Source organism: Anopheles gambiae, chromosome 2, assembly GCF_943734735.2.
Source record: "Anopheles gambiae chromosome 2, idAnoGambNW_F1_1, whole genome shotgun sequence".
Classification (NCBI taxonomy): domain Eukaryota; kingdom Metazoa; phylum Arthropoda; class Insecta; order Diptera; family Culicidae; genus Anopheles; species Anopheles gambiae.
The window spans coordinates 103,773,058-103,800,318 of record NC_064601.1 but is presented as its reverse complement, the minus strand read 5'-3'; the positions used below and the strand labels follow the sequence as shown (position 1 = coordinate 103,800,318).

Here is a 27,261-nt window from a genome sequence, read left to right as displayed (position 1 = left end):
CCCGGTGCCGGTGGCAATTCTTTTCGTCTGCCGTGCCACTCAGTTACTGTGCGCAATGAATTGGAATAATTACTGTCTCTGTAAAGCATCTCGAAGGTTTACGTCAGAATATACAAAAAAAAAAACCATTTCAATAAATGTCCCCCCTCAGTTCGGACTCTCGTTTGACGGAACGTGCTCTTTCGCTAAAACAAACCCTTACGGTGAAGCAAAAACGCAAAGTAGAAGCAATATTGTTAAGGAATTTAAAAGATACGAAGCGAACGACGGGCACGCCTGCCTCTGTCTCTGTGTGTAGAGAAGCAAACGTCTTCGTCTTTGTCCGCTCGGCGCGGTTCGCGCGGTCCTTGCAAGCGGGCGAGCCAGATGCAAAGCCTTAATCGATTGTCTGCCCTGCTCGGATCTGTCTCTGTGGGGCCATCGCAAATGTCACTGCTGCATTTGCATAATCTTCCCGAACAGCCAGGCCACCCTTTTTATCCTTAATCGTGCCCAGTTCCATGAGCTCTGGAGCACCGTGCGCAACAAAGCCGAACGGGTGGGAAGATTTATAAACCGGCCCTGTGTGAGGGCGGTAAGGTCACGGTGAGTTCGTGACTCTTCGAGTCTAGCTCAAGTTTGCTTCTAAAGAACGCTTCGGATGTGCCACCCTTGACTGATGCTACGCCGGATGTCACCTTAGTGATTTTCAGTTCTCCGTTCATCGATTCGCCGTTTGTTCTAGAATTTCAGGGATAGCTGTTTCGATCCGCTTCGCCGTGGACGTGAAACAACATGTGATATTACAAATTTCAGCTTTTGAGCATCTTGGCTGCAACCATAAGCAGTGGAGCAGTGAGCAAACCATCATCCTCATCATCATCCTTTGTCCGAGGGGACGGTTGCTCGGGAATCGGTTTACTCTGCAGCCTGTTTGTTTTAAGTTTCAACCGAACGAATCAATGCAATGCTCGAAGAAAAACAAAAAACCATCCAGCAATTCGTTCCTTTTTATCCCATCGGTGCTGCCCATGGTCGTCGGAATGGTATGATTCATCCCGAGAAGAACGGATAAATCCCATCGGTAAATCTCGGAGCCAAAATTGACGTTTGACGGCACTCTCCTCGAAACGCAAACGATTTGACGTACAATGTGATAGTCCGCCGATTGTGTGGATGCCACCCGAAGACGTGTTTGTTCGTGTAGGGCACACATCCTATGGAGCATGGTGTTTTTGTTTTTTTGGCTTACGGGAGAAGGTTTGGCTATTCATGGTTACGTTTCACCCGATGTAAGATAAAACCGTGGGAGCGACCTTCTTAATCTTAGGTCATTTTTTACTCGCTTTGTAACCGTAATCTTTTCCTTTTTTTTGTAATCGAGCATATGTGTGACGTGCACTTTTCCGATAGCTTATGATTGACTTTTGCCATTCAGAGTCAGCCAGCAAGCGACGCCATACGTTTTCCAGCGGCAACATCTACGACGCAGCAGCGATCCGGATTGTTTAACTCGAGGGATTTGCTGCTGTGATAACAATCCTTCTTTCACTTCCCCCAGCTGCTGCTGAATCACCTTCCAGCAAAGGGTGGGAGATTGTCTTTCAATCGATTTCTCCCCCCGCGGATTCAGAGAAAAGCGTTCGATCGATCTTAGTTTCCCTTGCACTTATGCATGCACACTGGAGACAGGTCTCATGTGAAGAAAATGTGTGGCGTTACGGTACCGTTGGACTAGGGCGCGTTTGGAAAATTGATGCACGTACTCCTCAAGTGCATTACTCTCGATCACCGGGCGAATAAAAAGGCGAATCCCTTGTCAAGCCGGGGAACGATGCACGAGACGTACGTTTCGCTTTACGTCGGTTGCCTTTTTTGCGCATAATTGACAGTGGAACGTGTATTGATAGACTGGTTACTGGAGGACATTGCAAGGCATTGTTTTGCATTGTAAGAAAAACTATGACAGAATTTAAAATCACAAAGATAAAACACTTTTCCCATAATAGTTTCACTCTGCGACCTCGATAAATTATCTAAATAATGAAATTCGAATACTTACGCGCAATCTAGAACCATTCCATTGTCTCGTAAACCTAATTTAAAAAAAATCATAGCTCATTATTCATTCTAAACAAGCGCACACGAGCCTCGGTCCAGTCGATGTAATGATAGGAAATGAAGTAATGATCGTATTCCGTTACTCCCTCCTATATTTTTTCCTTTAATAAACACACATACACACAATCATATTCGTGCTTGGAATGAGGCACTGCACTGTGTTAAGGGAAAGGTTTCCTTAATATCATACTTTTAAAAAGACATTAAGTCGCTACAACTTTCCCGCCACTGCGAAACGAGCGTATTGGTAAACACTGCATGACCTCGGTGGTGGGTCACTCACCCCTTCCCGAGTGCAACAGCTTTGCATTTCCCAGACACTGGAAAAAACGGAATCGCCAGCAGACAGCAGGCAAAAAGGGGTGGTAGGATGGGGAATGCAATATCTTATAATATGATTGGCCTTGGTGGAAGGTGGAAAACAAGACGGGTAGTTTACTTTCGGTCTGCTCTCGTTCTTTTTTTCAACATTACCATTACGATGTGCTAATGCTGCGTTTGCGTGTTTAATTAAGTGTACAGCGAATGGAAAATTGTGGCAATTTTCCGGCGAAGTGGTAAAAACTCTACTGGTCTTGAATGTGGCGAGGAAGGAGCATTGTTTCTATTGTTCGTTGTTATAAGTTTTCCTATAATCTATAGGAAAAGTGCAGGATCGATAAAAAGCACATGAACCTGCCCAGGGTTTTTAACAAAATAAAAACATACATTTTCTTCTGTTTTCTTTCCTGTACAAAACACAACCGAGAAACTATGTGAAAAATGTCTAATAGTAACAAAAAACGTGCTGCTACAAAAACTGTGCTGCAAGCAAAATTGCTCTAGTCATAGTCAACCCCATCCTGCTGCCTCGTAAATAGTTTTCGGAGGCAGCAAATTATGATGTTGATACTTCTGGCATCCGTCAGGAGCAGTTTTTCCGAGGGCACACTCCCCCACAACGGCACAAACTACTTCCTGGTATGCCACGTGCCCATGCCGGCTGCATTCGCCTTTTTCCGCTCGCTAAACTTGCAGCACAGCACAACTTCATTTCGCCGTGCCAGTCCGCTACTGTTTCTGTTGATGATGATGATGATGATGATGCGTATTATGTTGTTGTTGCGTGTCCTGAAAAGTTTGCCACTCTGCCCGGGTGCAAAGCGGAAAAAAACAATGAAAGCCACTCACACCGCCTCGGTGGGCTGAACATGTCAAAAAGTTTCACACAAATTGGCGTAAGCGCGTTCTGCTCTCGGGTGGCAAATTTTCTAACAAACACTTTCCAACCATCGAAGCTGTCAAAAATGTTTGTGTGTGTGTGCGGTGCGGCGACAGAGTGAGTGGTGTGCGGTTTCGTTCCCTTGGAAGACAGAATCCTGAAACGTTTCCTCCTGTCGATTACAATCAGTGTTGCTCCATACTCGCGCGTGTGTGTGTGTAAAAATTCCCATCCTGCGTGAAACTGCTGCCCTCAGCTCTTAACAATTTTTGGATTGAGCTTGTTAAGAATGGTGCATTTCTTGTGCGCAAACTTCAAAACTTGGGTCGTTTTGCTTCCCATTATCGGTTCCACACATGTGGAACACCCCCCGTCTATTGCAGGCGGTGCTCACACTTCACACCTTTTTTTTTTTGTCGTAAATTGTGAAATGTGATCAGAAGCGTATTAAAATATTCACCTGACTTTCGAGCGCGGATTTGTTCCGCGTTCGATATCCTGGAAAAATCCAGCCACTTATTAAATATGGAACAAGAACTTCACTCGAGCAAACAATTTTCCTCCTCGAAATTGTACACCAATTCCTGGAGCGTTGGCGGTGACACGCGAATTCCATATTTCGATGCTGTTATGTTCTCGCAGCTGTGAAATATTTCTCGTTTTTTTTCTTCTGTGCAAAACGTTCCTTCACTTTTTAGCATGATAAATAATCTCAAAATTCCGACAAAATGTGTAAGGAAAAAGCATACCGTCGCTAGCATATAGTAGCAGTTCCATCGAAACAGGAAAAAAGGTTACCTCTTGCTGGCTACAGTGTGCTGCTACGTTACTCGCCACTTGTTAACTGTACCAGCGTCGACTGGAAGCGACAAACACACATCAGCAGGAAAAGTTTAATAACCATCATAAACAGTTGATGCATGCAGTTGTCGTGTCCCCCCGGCGTCGTCCTATGTGTGTATTTACGGCAGCAGTAGTCGCACCGAGTTTCCAATTTCCGGAAGCAATAACTCAACCAATTCGCAGATATGAGTTGCTGTGTTTACATTTTGCCGTTTTTGTTGTTGTTGTTGTTGTTGTTTCGCTATGCTCTCTGTCGTTGCATACTGGCGCTGCTTCGTTTTGCTGGCCGCGCGAGGTGTGCATAAATCGCACCAAAAAGTGGATCAATGTTGAATTTGCAAGAGTGATTTTTTATCCAATCCATAACACTCTTGCGCGAACATTGCAGGACACAGATGACGACGATGTTTGTGTGTGTTTGTGCGGTCAGAGGATTTACTATGTTTGAGAATTTACATGAGCTTCTGTACTCGGAACTGCACTGATTGTGTGTAGCATGACGATCGGCAATAGCTGAGTGAATATGTTGAAATTATTTTTTGTATATACGTATGCAGCTGCAGATGCGTGTTCGAATGCAACAATTTAAAACGAATATTCTGTTCATATGAAAACCATTTCGCTTTATTTTTGTTATTTTACGTTTCAGTTGTGATTTGCAAATTGTGATGCAGAACAACATTTCTCTGGCATTATAAGATGCAAAAACTCGTAAATAAGTTCATCTATGAACATTAGTCACATTATGTTTAGATACTGAGGAAGGCCTTTTAAAATAATATTGAAAAAAACGCTGCCTACTCGGAAGGCTCCTATTTTGGTTAAGAAATTTACAAGAGAAGCTTTGCCATTGTATGTTGGTTGGATATTTAAAAACAGACATCAAGTAAAAAGTTCCTTTTGAAATTGGGGAACATTAACTAGGCTTTATCAGCTTGATTGGTGTTTGTTTTGTTGAAATTTAACTGCACTATTGTGTGAAGTGTGTGCATCGTGAAGTTTTGAAGGATTTCAGTAAAGGAAATAGAATTAAAACAATATTGTTAACACTATACAGTATCATCATTAAGCTACAAATAACGTACGATTTTTTTTGTCTTCCTGATGGAAAATAATTTACATAAGTCCAACCGCTTCTGTTTAACCACGGCCAAGCTTTAGCCTCACCCTGCGAGCAACTTTCCCCCATTTCCCACTCTATTAGGCGTACCTTTTACCGTGGGAGAAATAAAACCGCCAAACTCCATAACCACGACGGCTGAACAGCATATTTGAAGGATTGGCAAAACTTGTCCGTTCTGATGACGGACCTGGCTCACCCGACCCGGGTTGCGTTTGTTGTGTTGCAAACTTTCACACATTGGAAGGGCTTGGCTTGGGCTAACCCCATGAAGCTGAAGCTTCCAAACAACGTTCGTAGCGGATCAATACAACAGTTCTGGCGGCGATGCGGGTGTGCAAGTGAGTGTGCGTCCAGCCGTATGTTTGTCGTGCAAAGTACGGTCGAAAGCGTAATAGCAGCTTTTGCGATCGAAATAATTGGGAAACGAATTAATCCATTAGTGCTGTTTCATGTTTGCTTCGAGGGTTACCGTTTGTGGGTTTCTTCGCTTTTTTTGTTTTGTTTGCTGTTGTTACTTTACCATTTGTTGTTGCTCAGTGCTTTGGGAATCGAACACACACACACACACACAAAAAAGCGGTACCATTTGTGACGAACGTAACCTTTCCTTGATTACAGTAATGGAGCTGTGTAGCTATTTTCAGAAACTTTGTTCACAAAAATTTCCATCGTCATTGTTGCACGGGCTGTTGAATAAAACATGAACTTTGTAAAAGGAATTGCTCAACCCTGTTCGAGGTAGAAGCGTTCGTTCGTTCAGCAACTGTAGCAATCAGCATGAAAAAAAAATTGTTACGAATTCAAACCATTTCACCTTTAAGCGTTTTTACCCACGAAAGATGAACAAATTAGAGCAACAGTTTTGAATAGAAATGTTAATTAAAGTATGTTTTAGTTCATCAAGTAAAACCAAAAAAGAACTAATCGCACCAATTCGTTGAAAACCCCAAAAGAAGAGGGCAATCACGGTGTGCTCAGCATGTGATGAAAACTGCCCGACCAAGGCACCAGAAACTGAGACGCGCCGTGATTTATCGTATGTAATAATCGTACCACAGTATCAGAAAGAAAGATAACTTTCGCTCGATCTGCCTGTTGAAGGCGAGTGGTCAGACACACACACACCTTGGAAAACGACGACGACTCCTCTGGCCAACGATCTAGCCAACGGGGTGCAACAATTCACCTCCAACCGTTGCGGCACCTGTGTGCTTCTCACGTACCTCTCCCATATGCTGCTGGGACCGACGTTTACGTCCGCCCAAAAGTACTCGGTACTTCGCCGGTACACCGCAGGAGCAACTGTTTCCAGGCAAAAAATGATCACTTCACGGTGCCACGGACTCTTCTACGCTCGTTTGGGAAGCGGTGGCCACAATAACCACCGAAGACACGTTTGGAAATATATAAACAATCTGATAAATGATGGAAATAAATTTGAGCAGCGGTATTTTTTATTAGTTTTTCGCTGGAGGAGGGAACCGGTGGGAGGGGGTTCCTCGCAGTCCAATGTGTCGATCGCCGTGTGCATGTGCTTGGCCCCGGAGCTTTATTGATTGGTTGTGTGAAGCACACCGGCGGGGGCACACTGATTGCATTTCGCAGAGCAACTATCAGAAAGTTTTATTGGTTCCGAGCTAGCAACAATTGAAGTTTATACAAAGAAATCGGCAAGGGGATAGATTGCCGAAATGAAACAGTTTGGGAAAATTGTTGGGGTTTTATGAGTTTGTGTGTGTGTTCTGTGTGTTATTATTATTATCGTAAGAGGAATATCTAATTTCTTGTTTCGTATGGAAAGTTTATGACTGTGTATGAAAAGTTTTTTTCTCTATATGGTTTTCAAAGAGTGATATTCATCTGAATTCCTTCATTTGAATCATCCTAATTCTAATAACTAGGATATTATTGTGACATTCATAACTTACAAGAACTCCATTCCATTAACGAACCAAAAACTTCATAATAGTGTGCTTCAAACAACATATTCGTGGGATCTGCTGAACTTTTCACAATGATGTTAGACTAAAGCCTTCCTATATTCCCATTCATTTACTACTTGTAAGCTTGACGATATCATAATTCTCAAATATCCGAAGAAGAGCTAGACAAAGAGCTTGAAATCGAAGCAATGATGCTACCCATGCTCTCTCATTTGCTTCCCCTGCCCAACGATATGCGCTGCTTGCATTGCAACGGGGACACAAACATCCGGGCTAGAGCGTCTGGACCTGGATCGACTTTGCGCGCCATTGCGCATCACACATCAATCACTCCCTCGCTCGTTTGCTGCGACTTCTTGACTGCCACTCGTGTGCGACTTGTTGGCGCTTTTAGGGCGGCTTCGTTCTTCGCTCGCTGGTTTCCCTTTATCCATTTAGCTTTCCTTTGATGATTATGACAACAATCATTCGAAGGAGAAAGAGAAAATCACAACCAACGTTCCCTTTACACTCGGACAAACCTCTTGTACCTTGTACCAGGATGTGTTCCTATTCCTACGATCTACGCTGGGAATGCGGAAAGAAAAGCTGATGCAGAGGAAAAACGGAAACAAGTATCACTCTTCCACTTTGCCTGCAGGCATTTCTTCGTCCTTTCTTCGAATCGGTTTCCTCTTACCCACGCAAAAGAACTGCCCCACTGGGCCGGAGGGGGAGGAGAAACTCCTCCCCCAGTCTTCCTCCAGTGTTAGTGACAGTTATTAGCTTCATTCTGATTTTTATGATTATTGGTTTAATGGATCTCTGGCCACTGGCTGCCACGCCCGCCTCACTGCCGTGTCCACCGAACTTGAAAGGAAAATCAAAGCAAAACCATCCCCGGCGAGTGGGTGTGGTACGGTATGCGGTGGACGTAAAAGAATTATGAGCATGAGCGACAAAAGAAACGAGACGACGCGATGCGCGCGCCCTGGGGGAGAAATTCGTCTTCGGCGGAAAGCGAAGGACGGTTTGTAAATTGATCCACTAGTTTTCCAGTGGTGCCGGACTAACCCTCCTCCTGCGATCCGCCCCGTCGGCGCGTCCTGTTTGACTAATAGATTTACTGTGATTTTTATTGAATCTTCCCCTGGCTGGACGCGTATGATTAAAAGGGCACGTTTTAGCAGCCACACGGCAAAGATGGAGAAAGGAAACAATGAGGAGTGCTGCTTTTACTCCGCTTTGTTGTTTTCCTGTGTTGTGATAGCGAAAGGGAGGAATAGGAATAGTGTATGTGTGAGTCATGTTCAGACGTTACCGCCTCTCGAGAGGATAGTTAATGGTATTTATCTTAACCAACTAATCATTCCCTTGTGCAAGCAGTGGAGTGGGAAAATACATACACTCGTGATTCGCAAATATGAGTGAATGTGATTAAGAATGTACTTTTCGCATGTTTGATTAGGTTAGCTGCGCAGGAAGCTGTTTATCTTATTAAAGCTTATATCCAGTGAGTAAGTAAATTATCGAAAATAACAGAATCTTTCTTGCTGCAAGATAAGGAATAACACTTTCCCCCTTTCGTCTGTCAATAATCTAAACTATGGACAACATCATTAACATCAGTTCTTAATTTTATCTAACACGATTTATTTGTTTGTGGTTTTTTTAATTCTTTTAGATACGTGCAGCAAATGAAAACACATTTGTAGGAAAATTTGTTTGTGAGCAAGTTTACTTTATTTTTTAACTTAAATTATACATTATAAGGTTTTCCGAGTTAATTTTTAATGCAATTTTTCATTGCTTGCGAGATGTATTTCAACAGCTGTCAAATGATGTATTTGCATCACAATATTTTTTTCAATTCTTCCACATGATTTTCAACACGCCTAAAGCTTGATTGAGTTAAACAGATATTTGCGTTGATCATGTGTAAGAACTGAAATTTCATTATGATGCAAAAACACCATTTTGACGTTCGAAAGTGACTTGTAAATCAAACATTTAAAACCTCCATTGGTACAGTATGAGATCAAGTCATAAAGAGTTTGTTAGCATGTTTTTCTTACATATAAAACAAGTAACTCCTTATTAGGTCGCTCAACTTGCAATGGATGATTTAAAAATTCATTCTTGAGTATTCAAACGAAAGCAGGCTAACATTAAATGTGCAAGACACCTGTTTATTAGACCTTTCTAAAGGTATAACAGCTTACCATGCCCTTCAGTAAATGCTTACCAAATTTACAGCATGACCTGGGAAACTCCTTCTACAAGGAAAGTAAAGAACACACTTACACACTTGAATGCCCGCACAATTAAAGTTATCTTCTTAAGAACGCGTCCCCGAGAGAGGAATTATTTGTTCGAAAAGTAGTTTGCTCAGCAACTCCTTTACTTCAGTGAGTCCTGCCACCGACTCCCACAACCTTCACGAAGCAATGCACAATCCTATGTGTGTATGTGTGTGTGTGTGTCTACAACCCCGCTCGCACTCTCTATGTCTCTTTCTCTCAAGTGGCCATTTTCTATTAGGTAAATTGCACATATCAAGTTATTAATTGTTAAAGTTATTACAATAAATTATCGTACAATCTTCGGCCCTGCCTCTGGTTGGAGCTCCTCGGCTACCGAAACTTGCCAAGCGCGCGTGTGTGCAGCTGCGTGAATTTATGGCGTGCAAGAGCGTGTGTGAGAGCGCTTGCCAGCATCTCGCTGCGCTGTGTCGCCGGTGTGCATATGTGACAGTCTCGCGTACCGTCCGTACACACATCCTTTGCTGATGGATCTTTGCAACACACTCAAACACACACACACACACACACACACACACCGATGCTGTGGAAGAAAGATCCACTGCCCCACAGAGGTCCCTTGTGGGACACACTAGCCCAGCGCCCATCGTCTTGGGAAGGCCATTATTACCACTGTGTCGCGGTAAACGGGGTGGGGGGTTGCAGCAACGAGGGAGCTGTTGGGGGGTAGCAAGTGCATCGAAGGAAATGGTTGACTGGAAACTTCGCCTTCATTGCGATAGGGTGCCATAAATTCCAACGTCAATATTCATAATTCTCTTCGGCATTCTCGCCAAGTCCAGGGGCGAATGTAAATCGTAACTTGCGCGGTGAGTTACCTGAAGCAGCAGGACGATTCCAACCCCGCTAGAGGAGGAAGCGGAGTCAAGGCGCACGAGTGGGGGAGGGGAGTTTACTGTGTGGCAAGATGCACAATGCCACGCAAGCAGGCTGGGCTGTCACTGGCTGGAAGTGATTTGGTGCCATGTGCAGAGCGAGCGCGCGTCGGGTTTTGCAATGCGGCCCTCCGGCCAGGTGGGTTCAACTATTAGATGCGAACCGCATGATTTCCCGCCCCTTTTGCTGAAGGAGGAGGGAGGTGCGTTCTACCATCATATCTGCCGCACACCTTTCACTCACCCTGAGTCGGCCAGAAACAAAAGGGTTGGAATTTATTGAAGTTATTAGAGAAAGTATAATTTATATTTATCGTACTTTCCTCATGGGAAACGCATATGGTGCACGTGACGCAGGGTACACAGACACACACACACCCACGCGTACACACGGACAGATGGTGGATGCCATTTGCCCAAAGTTAAAGAGCTCGTGCAGCAGCAGCAGCAGCAGTACTTTCCGGACCTCTCGCAAAAAACGGGCGGAAAAGAAAGGACAGGAGCGTTCTGCTGCGGAAAAACGGGCGTTGTGTAAAGCATTTGCACTTAGTGTGTTGTTTATTGTTGGAAACTTTCTCTTTGACGGGAAAATTTTCCCCATTTTCCAGCCGCGCGAGTTTGATGGGCGGCGAGTAGGTGCTGCCCCCAGCCCCCTTCCCATGAATGATTAAATGATGGGACACGAGAGTGTGAGTGGGGGGACGTATGTAAAAATGCGCGATGTCTGCTGTTGGCGCGTTGCAGTCAATGCGCGCTGCATGCACGAATGAACCGAATGCAGACGACAAAGTTGCAGCTTTACTACCGTTTTTGGGGCGGGGATAAAAATCAATTCGAAGGTATTACCGAGCACCCCGTGTTCCGTGCTGCGCAAATACCAGTCGCTCGCGGTAACTTCGAGCCCGTTCGCCCGCCCAGTGGACGGTTGCTTAAATAATTGCGGTATGATGTTACTTTGCGCGCTCTGCAGTTTGGGAAACTCTTCCGCGCCACGTCAAACAGCGATCATTTTCAATTTCACTCCAAATGGATGTAATCCTCCCCGGGGGAGGTGGGGTTCTTTTTGCCGGGAGTTTTGTCAAATCAGTACTGATGGTTGTTTATATGTGTGTGTTTTTTCCATTTTTTCCCCTACCAGATGTTTGACTGCAAGAACCATATTCGAGTGATTCAGCCCATGGACAGCGGAAATCGGCTGTATATCTGCGGCACGAATGCCCACAACCCGAAGGATCTGGTGATTTATGTAAGTATTACATTTTATTTATTACATGTTTATGGCATTTTCTATTTTTTTACTTATTTTCTTCAACATTTCCCTTATTTTCAACCAACAAAAGTAGCAAATATGAGTTTTTTCTCGTATCGTTCATTCTAAAGTAATGCTACACAAACTGAACTCATGATGATTTGTCGTATTCGATCGATTTGAAATTCAATCAATTCATTCTCATGTGTTTTCCCCTTAATTATAAAATAAAATACACTTAACAGAGTATAGGTATCTCCAAAAAACATCAGCAAATAATCAATCCATTTGCGCCTAATTTAGAAATGACTCTAGCCCCAGGAAAAGTAACATTTTAAATAATTATATATGGCTTTTTCTTTTACTTTCCAATGAAATATGTTCTCTTTCTGAATAAAAACAAATTGCAAAGATATTTTCGTACAACATTGGACGTGTCCATTTTTACGGCAATTATTATAAATTTTTAATTAAGTTATATTAACCCTTTTCCTTTCCGTGCGGCAATTACCCATCATTTCCATTGGGTTTCCCGATCCGCATCTACCATCTACCTCCTATCTACAGGTCCCGTCGCACAATATAGCCATTTAGAAAAGGTCGCGAAAAGAGGATGGTTCGCGCGTTCCGTTCATTAGCGAACAAAAGAAAATCGCTTTGTGTGCAAAAGTGTCCCCAACCTAACCCTAACACCCTTCCTTGCTATCCCAAACTCATCCATTTGCACTCGGGAAAAGCTAACCAGGACCAGCAGTATCACACAGCCATTCGCCCCATGTGTCCCATACCGGTATCACGATGGAGATGGGTTGTGGCGAGTCAAAAATCAAGCCATTTTTTCCGTTTTCTCATGCACCCAAACAGAGTGTGAACATAAAAGGTGGAAAGTCCTTCCTTTTTTTTTTGCCACTCCGCTCTTTGTGCCACGGCAAATGAGGCCTTTATAGTCAGTTTTGTGTGTGTGGACACGGTGCTGGCGCTCCTTAATATGCGTCACGCCATCGCCGAGCGCAAGCAGCGCAATGCAATTTAGGGTGCAGAAGTGACGGAAGGTTTTAATGGGAGGTAGTTAAAACTGTGTGCACCACCTGCGAGATTTAAGGATGAGTGTTGGACGATGCTCGCAGTGAACGTTTGCAAAGCCCGGGCGATGGAGTGAGAGAGAGAGAGAGCCTAGATGAGAGATGTCGTGGTCATTGTGGCTGCGGCTTGTACGGCGGGCGTGTGTTGGCCGCCCTTTAAAGCATCATAATATCCTCTTAAGGCATAATCCGTTGCAATAAAAATTAACGCTTGGCCTGCTCTCAGCCGCTGCTTGCGTCCGGCGCATCGCCACTTGTTCCCTTGCGGGCAGCAACCCTCACACCCGCCGAGGGACGAATGAACGGACCTCATTTGTTGAGCATCATAATGTTATTGTTTCCCAGGGCCGTTCCGCCTCGCCCGCTCGCCCCGGCTGGATTTATTTAGCCTGCCGCTTTGCTGGGGATTAAAACACGAACAGTGGAAAGGTGTTATTCCTATTAAAACATGACCAACAACCCTGGCGCTCCCTGGCGCTCTCATAATGTTGTTTGCAAATTGGCAGATACAGCAGGGCTGATGACACCTGCGCGCTGCTTCAATGTGTTTTCTTCGCCCTTAATATGATCCCTTCTCTTACGTTGGAAGGTTGCCATGGGCCCTGCGTTCCCCATTATGCTGGCGAAGGAACGAAACTTTAAATCCATGCCCGCACAGTGTCTTTGCCGCTCCTTTGGAGTTGCGGAAACCTGTTTAACTTTTAGAGCAGCGCTTCCGAGATCGATAAAATAGCGCACATTCTTCCCACGGAGCGTGCCGAGATTATTATTTAATAATGGCAAACTCGGCCTATTCGGTGCCTAATGTAAGGTGACTCTTTAAGACAGACCCTGTGCCGAGCTCGTTTGTGAGCCTCTAACGCAGCACTAGACGGATGATTATGGCGTTTGGCATTTCCTTAATGAAATCGACCTCAAACTTGACGCTTCAACCGCTGGCAACCGGCCGCTTGCGCTGCTTGTGTGTGTGTGAGTGTGTATTTTTACGGCCACCGGCGTAGTTTGCTAAATGTCGTTTACATTAAATTAAATTACAAAATTTAACTCATCAAAGGATCGTTGTTTTCGCTGGCAGTGAACAGCGAAGGCAGGTTGCTTTCTTGCCGTCGCCCAAAGTGCGGCTTGCTGAAAGAGGACCTCTCTGCCGTGCTGCAAAGACACCACTATAAACCGTTAACGCCTCGAAGTGTCAACATCCATCAAAGATTATAGGCTCATTAAACCGGCAGCCTACCCCAGCAACGTCTTTGTCACCGTGCCTCTGGAATTGCCTTTATTTCTTCCATTTTCTTGCTTGCCGCCCGCCGCATAGATGTTGTCAATCGCGCGCATCATTTTGGAGTTAAAGATACACGCGGTGTGGCGGTAGCTTAGGCGCTGTTTGAAGTAAGATTATTTAAAAGTCGTAAACGGCTAGACCAAAACTTTTAGCGTCAAATGTAATTTCCGTGTAGTGTGTGTATGTGCCGACGTTTTGTGACGGAAGGCATAGGGTGGAATACATTTATTTTCTTGCTGACGCTGATGCTAATCGGCTTTAAAAGTAATGTTTTTATACTCTTAAGAGGCTTTTTAAGAGCCCACGAAGTAGTGTGTGCAGCTTCCTGCAGTTGAGGGGTCCTACGTTCATTACGTCGTGTACTGTTCAGGCTACGGCTGATAATAATTGACGGGTGCAATACTGCTGGCAGGCTCGTAAAAGAACAAAACTAATTAAAGGACGCGAATGGACGAGCGTCTTAGAGAGCATAGAGCTTATCATTTTTGTATCCTATTCCTATTGTTTTAGTTATATACGACACTATAAATAAATCTAATGACTCAATTTCAATCATTCAATGAAATGCGCTAGCTTATCATTTAAATTGTAGTGATTTATCCAATTATTCAAATAAATCCTCTTTTATCATTCAAATTTGTAAAATTATCAAGAGTTCAACATAAGGAACTTGTATTCTACCTCACAGAAAAAAACAACCCAGTCGCAATTTCTCATTTAAACACACACATATTTGCTGGGTGCAGCATTGTTTTAGGAATTATTTGCTAAAATCTGTTCCAACTCCCACTTTAAAGTCACGTAGAAAATGAACCAATTTTTATCTAAATCTCACCGCCCCTAGTATCAAACCAGCAACGAACATTTCCGACTTTTCACGTCGGAAACCGTATCCCCTCTCATCTCCTCCTCACCGGGCGAATTTTGGCACCTTGCTTACAACAACATTATCGCATTCTTACAGTCGATTGCATTCGTAATAGATTTTCAAAACCGGGAACGCATTTTCATTTCTTCTTTCCGTGCTTGAATCGATTGCGAAGGGGTGAGCAGGACGACGTTTTGCTGATCGGGGCGCATTTTGCTTCCCAACCGCAGCTTTCATTGGAAGTGTAGCCTGAATTGCAAAACTCCTCATCGTACGGTGCCAGGAATACGAAAATAATAAGGCCCTATACCGCGTGGGTGCAGCAAACGTACGCCGTTAGGAAAACTCAATCAAGTGGAAAACTTTGTGCGCACTTGACAATACTTAACCACCGGGGTGGAGGGAAAGCAGGATATATACAATTGTTTCCACTGTGGCTCATGCCCCGCAATGAGTATGACTTTTTTAGTTTTTGTTTCTGTTCATACAATCCCTATCATACGCGCGTTGTGATGGGGAAGGTTTCAATGGAAGAGTTTCGCTGCAAAAAGTGGTGTGCCCTTATCCGTTCGGATGAAACTTTGAGCTCTACCGGGGCGGGAAAGGATTGAGTGACGCTGCTGAGAGCGGTTCAAATGTAATGGAGCGAGAATAATTAATCGATCGTTGAAGCTGTCTTTAATTACCATCGTGGGGTTCCATTTTGTTGACACGATGGGGATCATTAAATGCAAACGGCGTTAGTGGAATGTGCTGCTAATCTTTGGGTGGCTCTCTGGTGTTTTGATGGTGGTTGCTTTAATGGTGACGAGCCAGCATAATGAAGAATAAACGAGCTGTTTCCTTGCTCGGGTAAAAATCATTCAATTTAATTTTTGTAGAAATGTTTTGCTACATTTCAGAAAACAAATAACTAATTTATTGTACTCCATCCATGGCCAGAAAAATTGTATAAAAATCATTTACAAAATCCTTGTATACTTTGAAGCTATTCAATCTCCTCTCATAAGCTCAATTAATGCTAATGTAACTTCGAATGTGGCTCTAGAAGTTTCTATTTATCGCTCAATCGATATCATTAACCAGTGTTGCCAACAAAAACCATTTCACCACAATAATCACTACGGTGGTAGTTTGCTTTTCTTCGACAGCCAATAGCACATCGCTCGCGTTTACATTGATTGATGAATTTGATGAAATTCCTACCTTTTCTTAGCTCCCATCAATTTTAAAAACCGCACCAATAACCCTGCCGTATGTCATCCGTCTGACAACAAGATTGTTATAAATCTTGATCCAATCTGTTCCTCGTTCTCGAACTCCTCTACCAGTTGGCAGCCATCAGGCTTGTCCAGTATGACAGAAGCGACTGGAAGAAAACATTCCTTTAGACAGCCGCATGGAAGTCTGACAGTCTGCAGTGTCTGTATGCGACGTGGTGATTCATTCACGGTGCAGTTTTTAATTTATCACTCGGTTTGTGTCCTCCCCTCTATGCTGTCTCGATACGATACGTGATACGCACTGCACTGCAAGATTCGTTCGCGGATTCAAGCGTCCTGTGAGAAAGATTGGATTGGTTGTTGGGTACGAGAAAAATGTATTGCTCTTACTTTGGATTGCACTTCAATGTTTAACTTAATATTATTCTTTTGTGATGCTGGCTTTAAATAAACATTAACTATTCATTAGTAAGCATCACAAATCGTTTAAACCACATACATACAAACCTCAAACTCTCCTTTTTTGATGGTCTCTCGAAGCGTATGAATTTATTATTAATTCAATATTATTCATGATATTCGTAAATAAAATACCCCCTTCCTACTCTTTGTATTGTTACCAAATGACTTTTCTATTTTGATTGCGGCTACACTTTTCGAAAGCTCTACGCATTTTGCAATATTTTTCGCTTTTGTCGCGCCATTTTTTTTTTTTTTTTTTTGTAATAAAAATCGCCCATCAAATGAGAGAGGAGCCCATTCTCTGATGCACACCCGACACGTGCAAATCAAAACATTTGCAAAACAAACTATAATCATTCGCCTCTGATTGGTAATAGCACAAACAACAGCAGCCAATGGGTAAAACAAAACCATCCAATCGTCGCACTCAGTTTTAGAACGCACATCACAGCAAAAACGGGATGATATTTTAACAGCATTTATGCGTTATTGTTTCCAGTTTGGGTACGATTCATCAATGGGGATGGAAATGAAGGCATTGACGCGCTTTCGCTACCACCCTTGCAACTTTCGATTCGGGAATGTTTGGAAAGCAATAAAAAAAGCCTAACACTTTCCCATAAAGCATCGCCAATTTTGTGCTTTTGCCTTTCGGTATTGCAATAGGGTAGCGGAACACACACACGCACACACATACACGGGGTAGTGGTGCGATGTGTTGCCTTTATTTCGTCGTGTGTTTATTTGCCCAGTCTAAAGTTTCCCGGGTGAGCTTTGTTTGAAATTCCATCTAATATTTATACCACCGGGGAAAACCGACCCGGGCACACCAAATCCGCCTAGTTTATCGACCCTCTTTTACCGCCATTTTTACTAGCTTTTTGTTCCTATTTTCCTATGCAAAAGCCATCCAGGAAAATAGGCAGCCTTTATGGAAGCTTTCACACCGTCTTTCTCCTGTTCCATGCTTTATCTATGTGTGTTTCCTTTTAGCCATTGGAGTTTGCAGAATTTCCACCAAAAATGGTCAACACCAAAATCCTACACGTACCCCCTTTCCCGGGTTTCAGGTGAATGGTGTTCATTTGGTGACTCGTACGCGCGGCCCACTTGTGGCCAAAAGCGGCAGAACACAATGGAATGTCGCTTGCTCACTTTGGCAGCTAGAGTGGAGACTTCCCAACCCAAGGTTTGGGTTTGCTTTCATTCATTTATCCGGTTGTCATTTTTACCCATTCATCGCGCTACAACTGTACTCAGCCTATTGATCAACTTTTCCGGCTCTTTTTACTAGAGTTTTATGCTTTCTTTTTGTTGGACGTCGCTCAGGAAAAAAAAATCCACCGTTTTTTTTTGTTTCTATTCCAGCAGATCGTGTTTGATCAGAAGCGGGCCTTTGTTTCGTTTTGTTTCCATTCGCCTTTGTCTTATTCCATTGGTTTCCAATACACTCTATCATCACATGACATCAGTTTTACTATCTCTCTCTCTCTCGCTCTGTCGTAAATCATTTCTGCACTAGGCATGTTGGCTGCTATGTAATCAATACATATTCGATTGAAAAATGAAATTCCTAGTCCTCCTGCAGTGTCAGAGATGGAGCCTCGGGAAGCTCCCCAAACTCTCCCTCTCCCCCCGTGTGGCAGTGTGTTCCGGGTAATGAGTGTGTACGGTATGGTAGAATTTTGCATTTGATTTTTTGTGCGGCCTTTGTACTTTCATCGAGAGTTTTCGAGAGAGAGAGAGAAAAAAAAACTGTTAAAAAATAGCAATCCACTATTGACAACAATGATGACGACAAACGGGAAAGTTTTGTCCGGGTTTTCTTTTTTTACCGTTTTCCGCCGCATAATCCCCACCCGTTGTATGAAGGGGGGTAGCGCGTAAAATTGATCACTCGTTGAGTTTTTGTTGAAAAAATTATAAACCAGCAACCAACTGGGTGGGCTCGTTCCTCGCTCGGTCTCTCTCTGTCTCTTTTGGTGTGTATTTTATGCTGGGAGAACAAAACGGGGTGGTGGCTTCGTTCCAACCCGGTTTGGTTCAATTTTGCCAGTATTCAGTGGTGGTGACTATATTTTTGCTCCTCCTTTTCGTTTATTCCCATGCCTTCCCTTAATCATCCGGTCACTACCATATTTTTAGTCACTGTTTAGTGTCCCCACTGCTTTCACCGCGAACCGCGCGGAAGGGGACATGTTCGGCCCGGTAAAAACCAAAACAAAAAAACAGGCAATCGGTTTATTGAAGCTTTCTTCATTTAGGCGTAAAATAGCGATGGTTTGCCGCTGGTGGTGTGTTTCGTTTTGTTTTGTTTTTTCCCCACTGAACAAAAATTCCATCCCGGGGAAGCGGGTTTATTTTGTGCCGTCCATTCTTTGGAACGTTATTTTCAAACATTTTTCCCCCTTTGAAGTGTATATTGAATAACGTTTATTTTTATTCTTCTCTCGTTTTTCTCTTTTTTTCGTACTACAGTCAAATCTAACGCACCTGCCGCGCTCGGAGTATGTGCCCGGCATTGGGCTGGGCATTGCCAAATGTCCCTACGATCCGTACGACAACTCGACCGCCATCTACGTAGAGCAAGGCAATCCGGGCGATTTGCCAGCATTGGTAAGTATTACGAGTATGACTTATACGCTTTTAAGCTAATTTTCAAATCGTGTCCAAGGACTAAAGACGTTAAATTTATCGATAAGTTTAGATATCTGCCAACATAAACAAAAAACTCTTAATTTTTTAATCCAAATCTGCCTTATAAAATGAAATTGGAATTTTCTCTTGATTTTTTTTATTCAACTATAGCGGAATTTGGGGCAAGTGTGCCATACGGGGCAAGAGTGCCACCAAGCATTTTTCCTTAAAAACTTTAGTTTAATGATCAATTGTGTATACAGTTGGTTCCTTTCCAATGACTAGGTATACTGAGCTGAATTTCATATTGACCAATCGATATTTCGCATTGTTTTGAACTGATTTATATTGAGCTTCAAAATTGAGCAGAATATTATAATTTTTTCATCCAACCAAATAAGCTCTCAAAAATCATGCGAACAATCAACCGAGAAAATATTTACATCACCGTATAGCTGAGAAAACGTGAAATTTTTTGTGGGGTTAGTTGAATAAAACTTTCTTTTTGTCACTGAAAAATTCAATTTCAAAAAAGTTACAACTTTTGGGGCAAAAGAGCCATCTCTATTTGGGGCAAGTGTGCCACCATCTTTCATAGGCGAGAGCTGTCAAAAATGTAAACATTGTTGTAGCGTTCAGCGGGATGGTGCGCTTTTACGAGCGGATTCCACGCCAGAAAAACAGAACAGTAACAAACCATATTGTGGTACAGTTGGTGGTCAAAAAGGGTTGATTGTTGACTAAATACATGTAGGAATACATACACTAGTGGTACAAACGTAATAATTTCCAATTATCTAAGAAATACGGTTATTTTAACCAGGTGGCCGTCTTGCCCCATACGAGTGGCACTCTTGCCCCATAGCCCAAAAAACAACGTCTTTTTGGACCCTTTTTAAAACGCTTCAAAAACTGTTTTGTTTGCAATTTTTTCAAACGAAACTCAGTTATAAGTGAGGAAATAGATGTAAAATGGTTATGAGATTTAAATCGGCTTTTGAAAAACATGTTTTAGTGAGTTATAACTTGAAATGCTTAAGGTGGCACACTTGCCCCAAGTTCCGCTACATAGAAAAACATCAACTTTATTGAAATCATCCTGCCTGATGACAGGTTTCTTGTTGTGTATATGTGCACTACAAACAGCTCCTATTTTTTCATTCGCATCCTTGAAACTAAGGACGAGTCTTTGGACTTATTTATTCCCGTTCGATCCCCGTTTCAATTGCACAGAATCGGGAAGCGAACACTCACTCTTCAGTGCACACTTATCTCACATCCCAGGCTTCTTCGTCCTATTCACTCTAAATAACCCTTCCCTTTCGCCGTGACAGAAAGCTTTTATCACCTCACAAGTCGCAAGCAACTCTTTTTGGTGGTCTAGTTCGCCCCGGCTACAATTCTCGCTGGAAGGACCAACCAGCAACCGACGGATGGGGAAAATTTATGCATTTTCTTACTCGGAAATCTCTCACACTTCATTGGCCTGTGATTGGTTTGGATGTGTTTGTGTGTGTGTGTGTGCGTGTCTTTGTATGTTTGTGGGCTACGGTTTAATGCTATCCTTAGCCATTTTGAAGCAGAACATCTCAAGCTGACACAGTTTCTAAGAAGCAATCCCAGCCCAGGGTTTAGTTTCTTCGATTTCTTTCCCCTGCGCCCGGTGTGTTGACGGGCGTAGATAAGCTGAAATATGGAGCAGCACCAACCGAACATCCAGCACATCCCCCTCCCGAATCAAGGTAACAATAGCGCAGCGGCACCATTGTGAGTGTCTGTGCACTCCTGCTGTGTCATCTTTCTTTTTTAGTGACAGTTTTTCGTTATCGTTGGCGAAGACGACGTGCACGTTGCTCGGATTGCTCGGAATCGTGTGGCCCATTCGCAAAACTCACGAAGGAGAAGCAACTTCCCGCTTGTTACGAAAGTGTTAACTGTCGTTCCCGCTCATCAATTTTCGGCGTGCGAGCGCATCACGTCTCACCTCTCACCTATAGGGAGAGTAAGGCAACCTTACGGGGCCTTGCGGGTATACGTACCTTCAGGCCTGAATTGATTTATTCGTTAGGGAACTAATTTTATTACTGACTTCACGCACACCGTCCCTCACCGTACCTCTGTCACACGCCCTTTTTAACACTGTTGCGTTGCGTGTCCTCGGCGCACACAGCAAGCTTCATCTGGAACACCGTAAAATTGTCTAAACCCATCCTCTTTACCCGTCTTCTCGTTGCAGTACTCCGGCACGAACGCCGAATTCACCAAAGCCGACACGGTGATATTCCGCACCGATCTGTACAACATGACAACTGGCAAGAAGGTGTTTAACTTCAAGCGCACCCTGAAATACGACTCCAAGTGGCTTGATAGTGAGTATAATTTATGGTCTTAATCTCTTACGCCTTCCCGCATCGCATATTCCTTCTGCTCATTCCTTCCTCAACTTCCACCCAACTTCTTCGACGGGGCTTCCCTCGCAAGTTCTCCACGTCTCCTCCGAGAGCAGCGGCAATGGCACCCATACAGAAGACGCCACTTCGGTGCTTTTGCAGTGCTGCCAGCGGCTGTGACGGAAAGCTTGTGCAGCAATGTTTTATGTGGTGTGGCAGTCGTTTGCCGCCTTCGTTTGCACTGTGCTTGTTGGCACCTTTTCGCAAGCATTCCCGTACTGTACCGTATGTGTGGCAATGAATGGTTTCTTCCATGTGCGCAATTGTTGTCAAACTTGGTACCGGCAGTAGTAGCAGCAGCAGCAGGAGGAAGATTTCGTCGACGTTCTCGTAGCCTTTCGTCCTTTGCAGTTATCTTAGTATCTTCCCCCAAAATGCCCCGCAAGCCCGGCGGAGGAGTGTACCTTTGTGTGCGAACAAGCGTCGGGATCTCTTCGCAGCCGTGCGTCCTTTACATCCTCTTCCATGTCCGACAGTTTTGCTCCAGTTTTTCCCCTCATACAAGTATGCGTACCACGAGCAAGGTGCCACAACTGCCTCGCTCGATCGTTTGCGGTGAGGTAATTTATCAATTTGTACACCGGATTGTGACAGGCGTCGGCAAATTCTACCCTGCGTGTGTGTGTGTGTGTGTGTGAGCGACCATGGGAAAGTACCTTCCTCCAATCTCCAATATCTGACCAGCCTCGGTTCTACCATGCGCATCATCACCCATTCGCAATGCAATGCGGCAGCTCCAATCCAGGGAAAAGTGACTCCCGAGGCACGTTCCGGCCAGGCTTTACCAAACGCATAGAAATGAGCCACCTAGCCCGTAGTAATGACCAGGATCATCGAGCACGTCGTCCGGAAACGTCTTGAGGTTTTGCGGGTTTGGGCATAACAAACCGCAAAACTTGTCCTGCTTGCGCGCTCCTCCCCCGCCAACCCAACTGTGGCCATCTTTCGGCCCCAAACACCGTTCATGTCTCGTCTTGTGGTTGCTCCGAATGTGTGTGTGTGTGTGTGTGTGTCGTGAACCATTGTAATTAACTGCTAATGACATGTTTCGCTGCTACTGCTGGTGTTGGTGGTTTCGGTTGGTGCCTTTCGGGTTTCGGTTTGGCCGGCTCGCCGGTGCGCGTACCTGGTGTATGTGTGGTCACCGACCGGTCACCACAATTGGTCGAAGGAACATGAAAACGATTTGTTACTGAGGCGCTGAACAGTTGCTCTAGGGCTAGGGAGATGTCATAAATCAAATTGGCTTTTTGCGTTGGAAAGAACGTTTTGAAAGTTTGGACATTTAAAAATTGAATGCCTCCTTTGCCTTGGAGGTAAAATGTCAATGCAATATATGAACATAATTTGTGCTTAAATAAATCTAATTTTTAAAGTAATTGGAAAGCATCACTTTAAAATTTTTAATTGTAAAGACTGTTAAAATATGTTCACGTAAATTCATTAGGACATGAGGTGTCTCAGGAGAATGGTTTTATATGCTAAAAACACTCATTTTTTTAATGCTAATTATAAAGCAACATTTTGATAATATTCAGTGCTATAAATTATTTCTTTGAAAACAAATAAACTTATCAACAATAAGTCATTTTTAGCAATAAAAAAGGGAAAAATTGTATCTTTAATATTAAATTTAAAATTATTTCGAAAAACCGAAACTATATTGTTTCATAAACATTCCAAACATTGTTATCGCTCGAGTACTTACACATTTTCAGGATTAAATCTTTAACTTTAATTTCTTCCCAAAACACCAGTCCAATTATTCTTCACCAAAACTAAAAAAAAAATCCCTTCACCGCGCGCACTATGCAGATTGCAAACGCGGGAAAAGACAAAACACCAAAGCACAAGCGACCAAAGATTGCCAGCAATCATTTGAAGTGGTCCACTAAGATTTAATGGCACGTTGCCATAGCTGGAACGCGGGAGCAGGGAAACCTGGGGGGAAAGGGAGTCCAAATTACTTTTCCGACTTCATCAAACCCGTCGCTCGAGCGGCTTCATCCTAGACTTTGGTGTGTTTCATTTATATTTACCTTTTTTTCATCTTCTTCTTCGTCTTCTTTGGGCTCTCTGTGCACTACGCTGAAGGGTGAAAAGGATTGAAAGGTAGCGCATATCCCCCACTCCCAAACCACGTAATGAAAAGTGCCGACAACCACATTAAAGAAAGATCTGTGTTTGAGTTCTTTTTCCCTTCTATATCCATCGTCAAGTCATCCTCGCCTTTCGTTTCTTGCCCGCGCGTTTCCTTTCGAACGCGATTTTCGAAGAACAATTTACTCCTTTCAGCATTTCGTTTCCGCCAGCGCGCTGCCCCGTAAGGCAAATGATTGCAAGCGGTTGAAAATTTGCTTTAATCATATTCAAATTCCTTTTCCCACCTTGCTGTGTCTCGCCGCCTTCCTCCGCGGCGTGCGTATCATGACGAGGGTGAAAATCCTTCTGCTGAAGCTGCTTTCTTCACTCCCGGGCCGGGTAATATCTTCCCCCCAAAGGGAAGTGACCATTGACATTCATCTTTGCAATTCAAATTTGTTGCTCGTTGGTGGCCGTCTTCTGTCACTCTTCTCTTGTAGTATTATTCGCCCATTCCTTCTTAGTGTGTGTGTGTGTGTGTGTGTGTGTAAATATTTCAATGAAAAGGTTTTTTTGCGTGTGCTGGTGTTGTGTGTTGTGGCCTTTGTTATCCTTTGCCCGTTTCAATGACATTCACTGGCGCTTCCCGATGTGTTGGTGCGCACCGATAAAGGCAAGCAAAGTAGTAGGGTAGTTAGTTGCCTTTTCGCACAATTTATATGCAATTAGAGACGGTCGAACGGGTTACATTACACTTTGCCACGTTCCGGTGGTAATGAAGGGAAGCAGAGAAAAAGGTTTGATGTTTTTTTTTTATGGTGAAAGCGAAATATAAGGGAGAAAGTAGTAGAGAGCATCAGATGTTACAGTGGAACGAACCCAACGTGCTCACAGTACTCATCACAGGGCTTATTTGTTTTGTTTTTCCTGTTTCTGCTCAAATTTTTTGTTGTTGTTGCTACCTTCATACTTTCACTTTTGACAATGCCTCTTTCACCGGTTCCAATTGGTGATTTTTCTTTCAATTGTTCCTTGCCATTAGGAAAACAAATCCTATTTTCTTCTGCCCTACGCAAACCGTCTCGCATCTGGGACGCTGTCCTTCCTGAAAATAAAAAGAACCGGCAACCCTCCTCGAAAACGTACCTTTGCATGTTCCACCTTGTTGCTTTTCCGGCAAGGCGCATGCCGGAGGGACACCGAGAGACGTCAGAATTATTTGTTTTCGCCCAATGCCTATACTTCTCCATGTGCTAACAAGTATCCCCGGGGAGTAATATCTATGCAAATGGGGCGGTCCTGGTCGTTCTCCGGGGGTTCCCTTTTTTTTACAAATGTGGCCTCTCCATAGTGCGACCCTTCCCCTTCCCCCCTTCACTTACTCGGCACTAAATTAACTCGAGATGTATTATTTTCTATTAAATTTTATTTTATCACCTCCGCACGCGTACGAAAAAGGTCTTTTGTCCCCTGCTTTGCTTACCGGGTTTATCTAGTCTTTTTGGGCAATCTTTTGTGGAGAAATAGCACGTTGTTTAGCATTTTCCTTATTTCCGGTTATTAGATTTACGTATTCGTTGATCATCATCCACCCTCCCCCCTCCCGCACCGGAGGTAAGATTGTGTTTTCCCTTTTGCTTTTCGTGCGCATTTTTCTGCATCAAACTTCTTCGTTTTTGTGTGTGTGTTGTCCCTTGGCAAAGAAGGCAAAAAAAGAGCGAAACAATATCAGCACCCTCATACGTTCGTTCCCCAAGCCCCAAAGTGCCCTGCAGCCATTTCAAAGAATATTCATCTTTTTGGGTTTAACTTTTCCATCTACGGCGGGGCAGCTGTTGCAATCTGGACAGCGCGAGGGTGTGTGCGTGAAATTGCGTCCTCCATCTCGAGCAGCAGCAGTGGAAATCCATCTCCGGGTAGTTATAACTCAATTATATTCCGTGCACCCCCAAAGCGGTCCAAAATGTGCTCGGGATGCCGTGTCCGATTGGTGCGGTGGTGGGAGAGCGGTATGATGGATGCCTTTTTATGAACTTTCCCGCGCCCCGTGTCCCGTGTGTAAAGAATGGGACAGATTTTGCTTTTCAAATAAAAATAAAACTTGCCTGCCCGCAGGTGACGGAGACCATATTTTCCCTTTCCCGGGATGACAAAATCGTCACGGTGGCTGTAAAATGATTTTTCAAGAAAGAAGGAAGAAAAAACTTGCACATTTGGCAGGAAAAATTGAGTACACAAAAGCCATCGGTGTCACGTAATATGCTTTCCACATTCCTGTTTGCCCACTGCCTACCATCCGGCCAGCTGGAAGGTAATGTGGTAAATTATGATTCCGAAAAGTCAGCGTGTACATGTCAGCAGTGGTGGTCCTAAATTTTAAGGTACCGTAAAATCTATTTTCCTTGTTTTCTTTCCCCTTCCCGCCGGGCGATTGGTGAGAAAAAGGGGAGGGGGGACCAATTTTTCATTGGATTTTTTTCCACCCCCTCTAAACCAATAGGGGTTTTTTTTTGCTGCAAAAATTCAATCCCATTCCGTGTTGTACCTTTTGCGGAAGACATTTCCCATTACTCGAGCTGCCATCGAGCGCCGAAAGAGAGAGAGAGAGTGAGAGAGCATCATCGTTTCAGGTGTGTCGGCAGGGTTTTGTGATTATGGGTTTCGGCTGCCGCCGTATCCATCCGTTGCAGCTTTTGCCATAGGAAAACTTCCTCCAGGTTTTCAGTCCCCCCCCCTTTGGACACAAAAAGCCCGGTAAAAATTATTTCCCACCATATATCCGACGGGGTTGCTTTGGTACGTGCAGTTGTGGCTACGGAATCGTAAAAGTCGTCATATCGGTTGTTAAAAACCGGCCATCAAAACTCACCCCCGCAAGCAAGGGCTGTCGGCCATTTTGTGGCCAACCCGACAAGGTGCGGCGCGGTGTAATGTTCGATAAAACGGGAGTGTGAAGGTAGCAGCAGCAGCAGCAGCAGCAGCTGTTACTGAGCTGCAGCAACGGGCAGCTTAAAAACCGCAGCATGTTGTAAAATAATTTTCTCAAATCTCAATTTCGGTCCGACAAGGACGGAGGATCGGGATGGGTTTGAGCGTTTTTGGACATTAAAAGTTGCCCTGGTTTTGTGCGCGCGGGAATCGGCCGGCGGGATGCCGGCCCCGGAGGTTGCCATTAAATTTCTAACCATGTGGTGTGTGCAATGGCCTTTTGTAAGGTGTTTCGATTCTTGCACTTTCCACCGCGCGGTTATGATGAAAGAAATCCCATTATAAAATGTATGTGTGTGTGTGTGTGTGTGTGTGTGTGTGTGTGTGTGTGTGTGTGTGTGTGTGTGTGTGTGTGTGTGTGTGTGTGTGTGTGTGTGTGTGTGTGTGTGTGTGTGTGTGTAGCTGTGTTGGTGAGAGGTAAAATGGATAAATAGTACCTTTTTTTTCTAAATCATCCCATACTGATTCACAGAAATCGACATTTTCCAATCGGAGCCAGTCGAATGGTTGGCAAATGGATTCCTTATTTCTACGTATTTTAACATGCTCCCAAACC

General features: G+C 43.9%; 1 protein-coding gene across 11 annotated transcripts in view; it reads left to right on the top strand.

The window, feature by feature from the left end:
* The window catches only part of LOC1277221 (semaphorin-2A), a 290,131-nt gene that overhangs the window by 232,825 nt on the left and 30,045 nt on the right, over nucleotides 1–27,261 (top strand). For all 11 annotated transcript variants that reach the window (XM_061650737.1, XM_061650726.1, XM_061650730.1 and 8 more), the window contains 3 exons: nucleotides 11,524–11,631; nucleotides 19,027–19,164; nucleotides 21,422–21,554. In XM_061650737.1, the coding sequence (XP_061506721.1) occupies nucleotides 11,524–11,631; nucleotides 19,027–19,164; nucleotides 21,422–21,554 (379 nt within the window). The remainder of the gene's footprint in view (nucleotides 1–11,523; nucleotides 11,632–19,026; nucleotides 19,165–21,421; nucleotides 21,555–27,261) is intronic.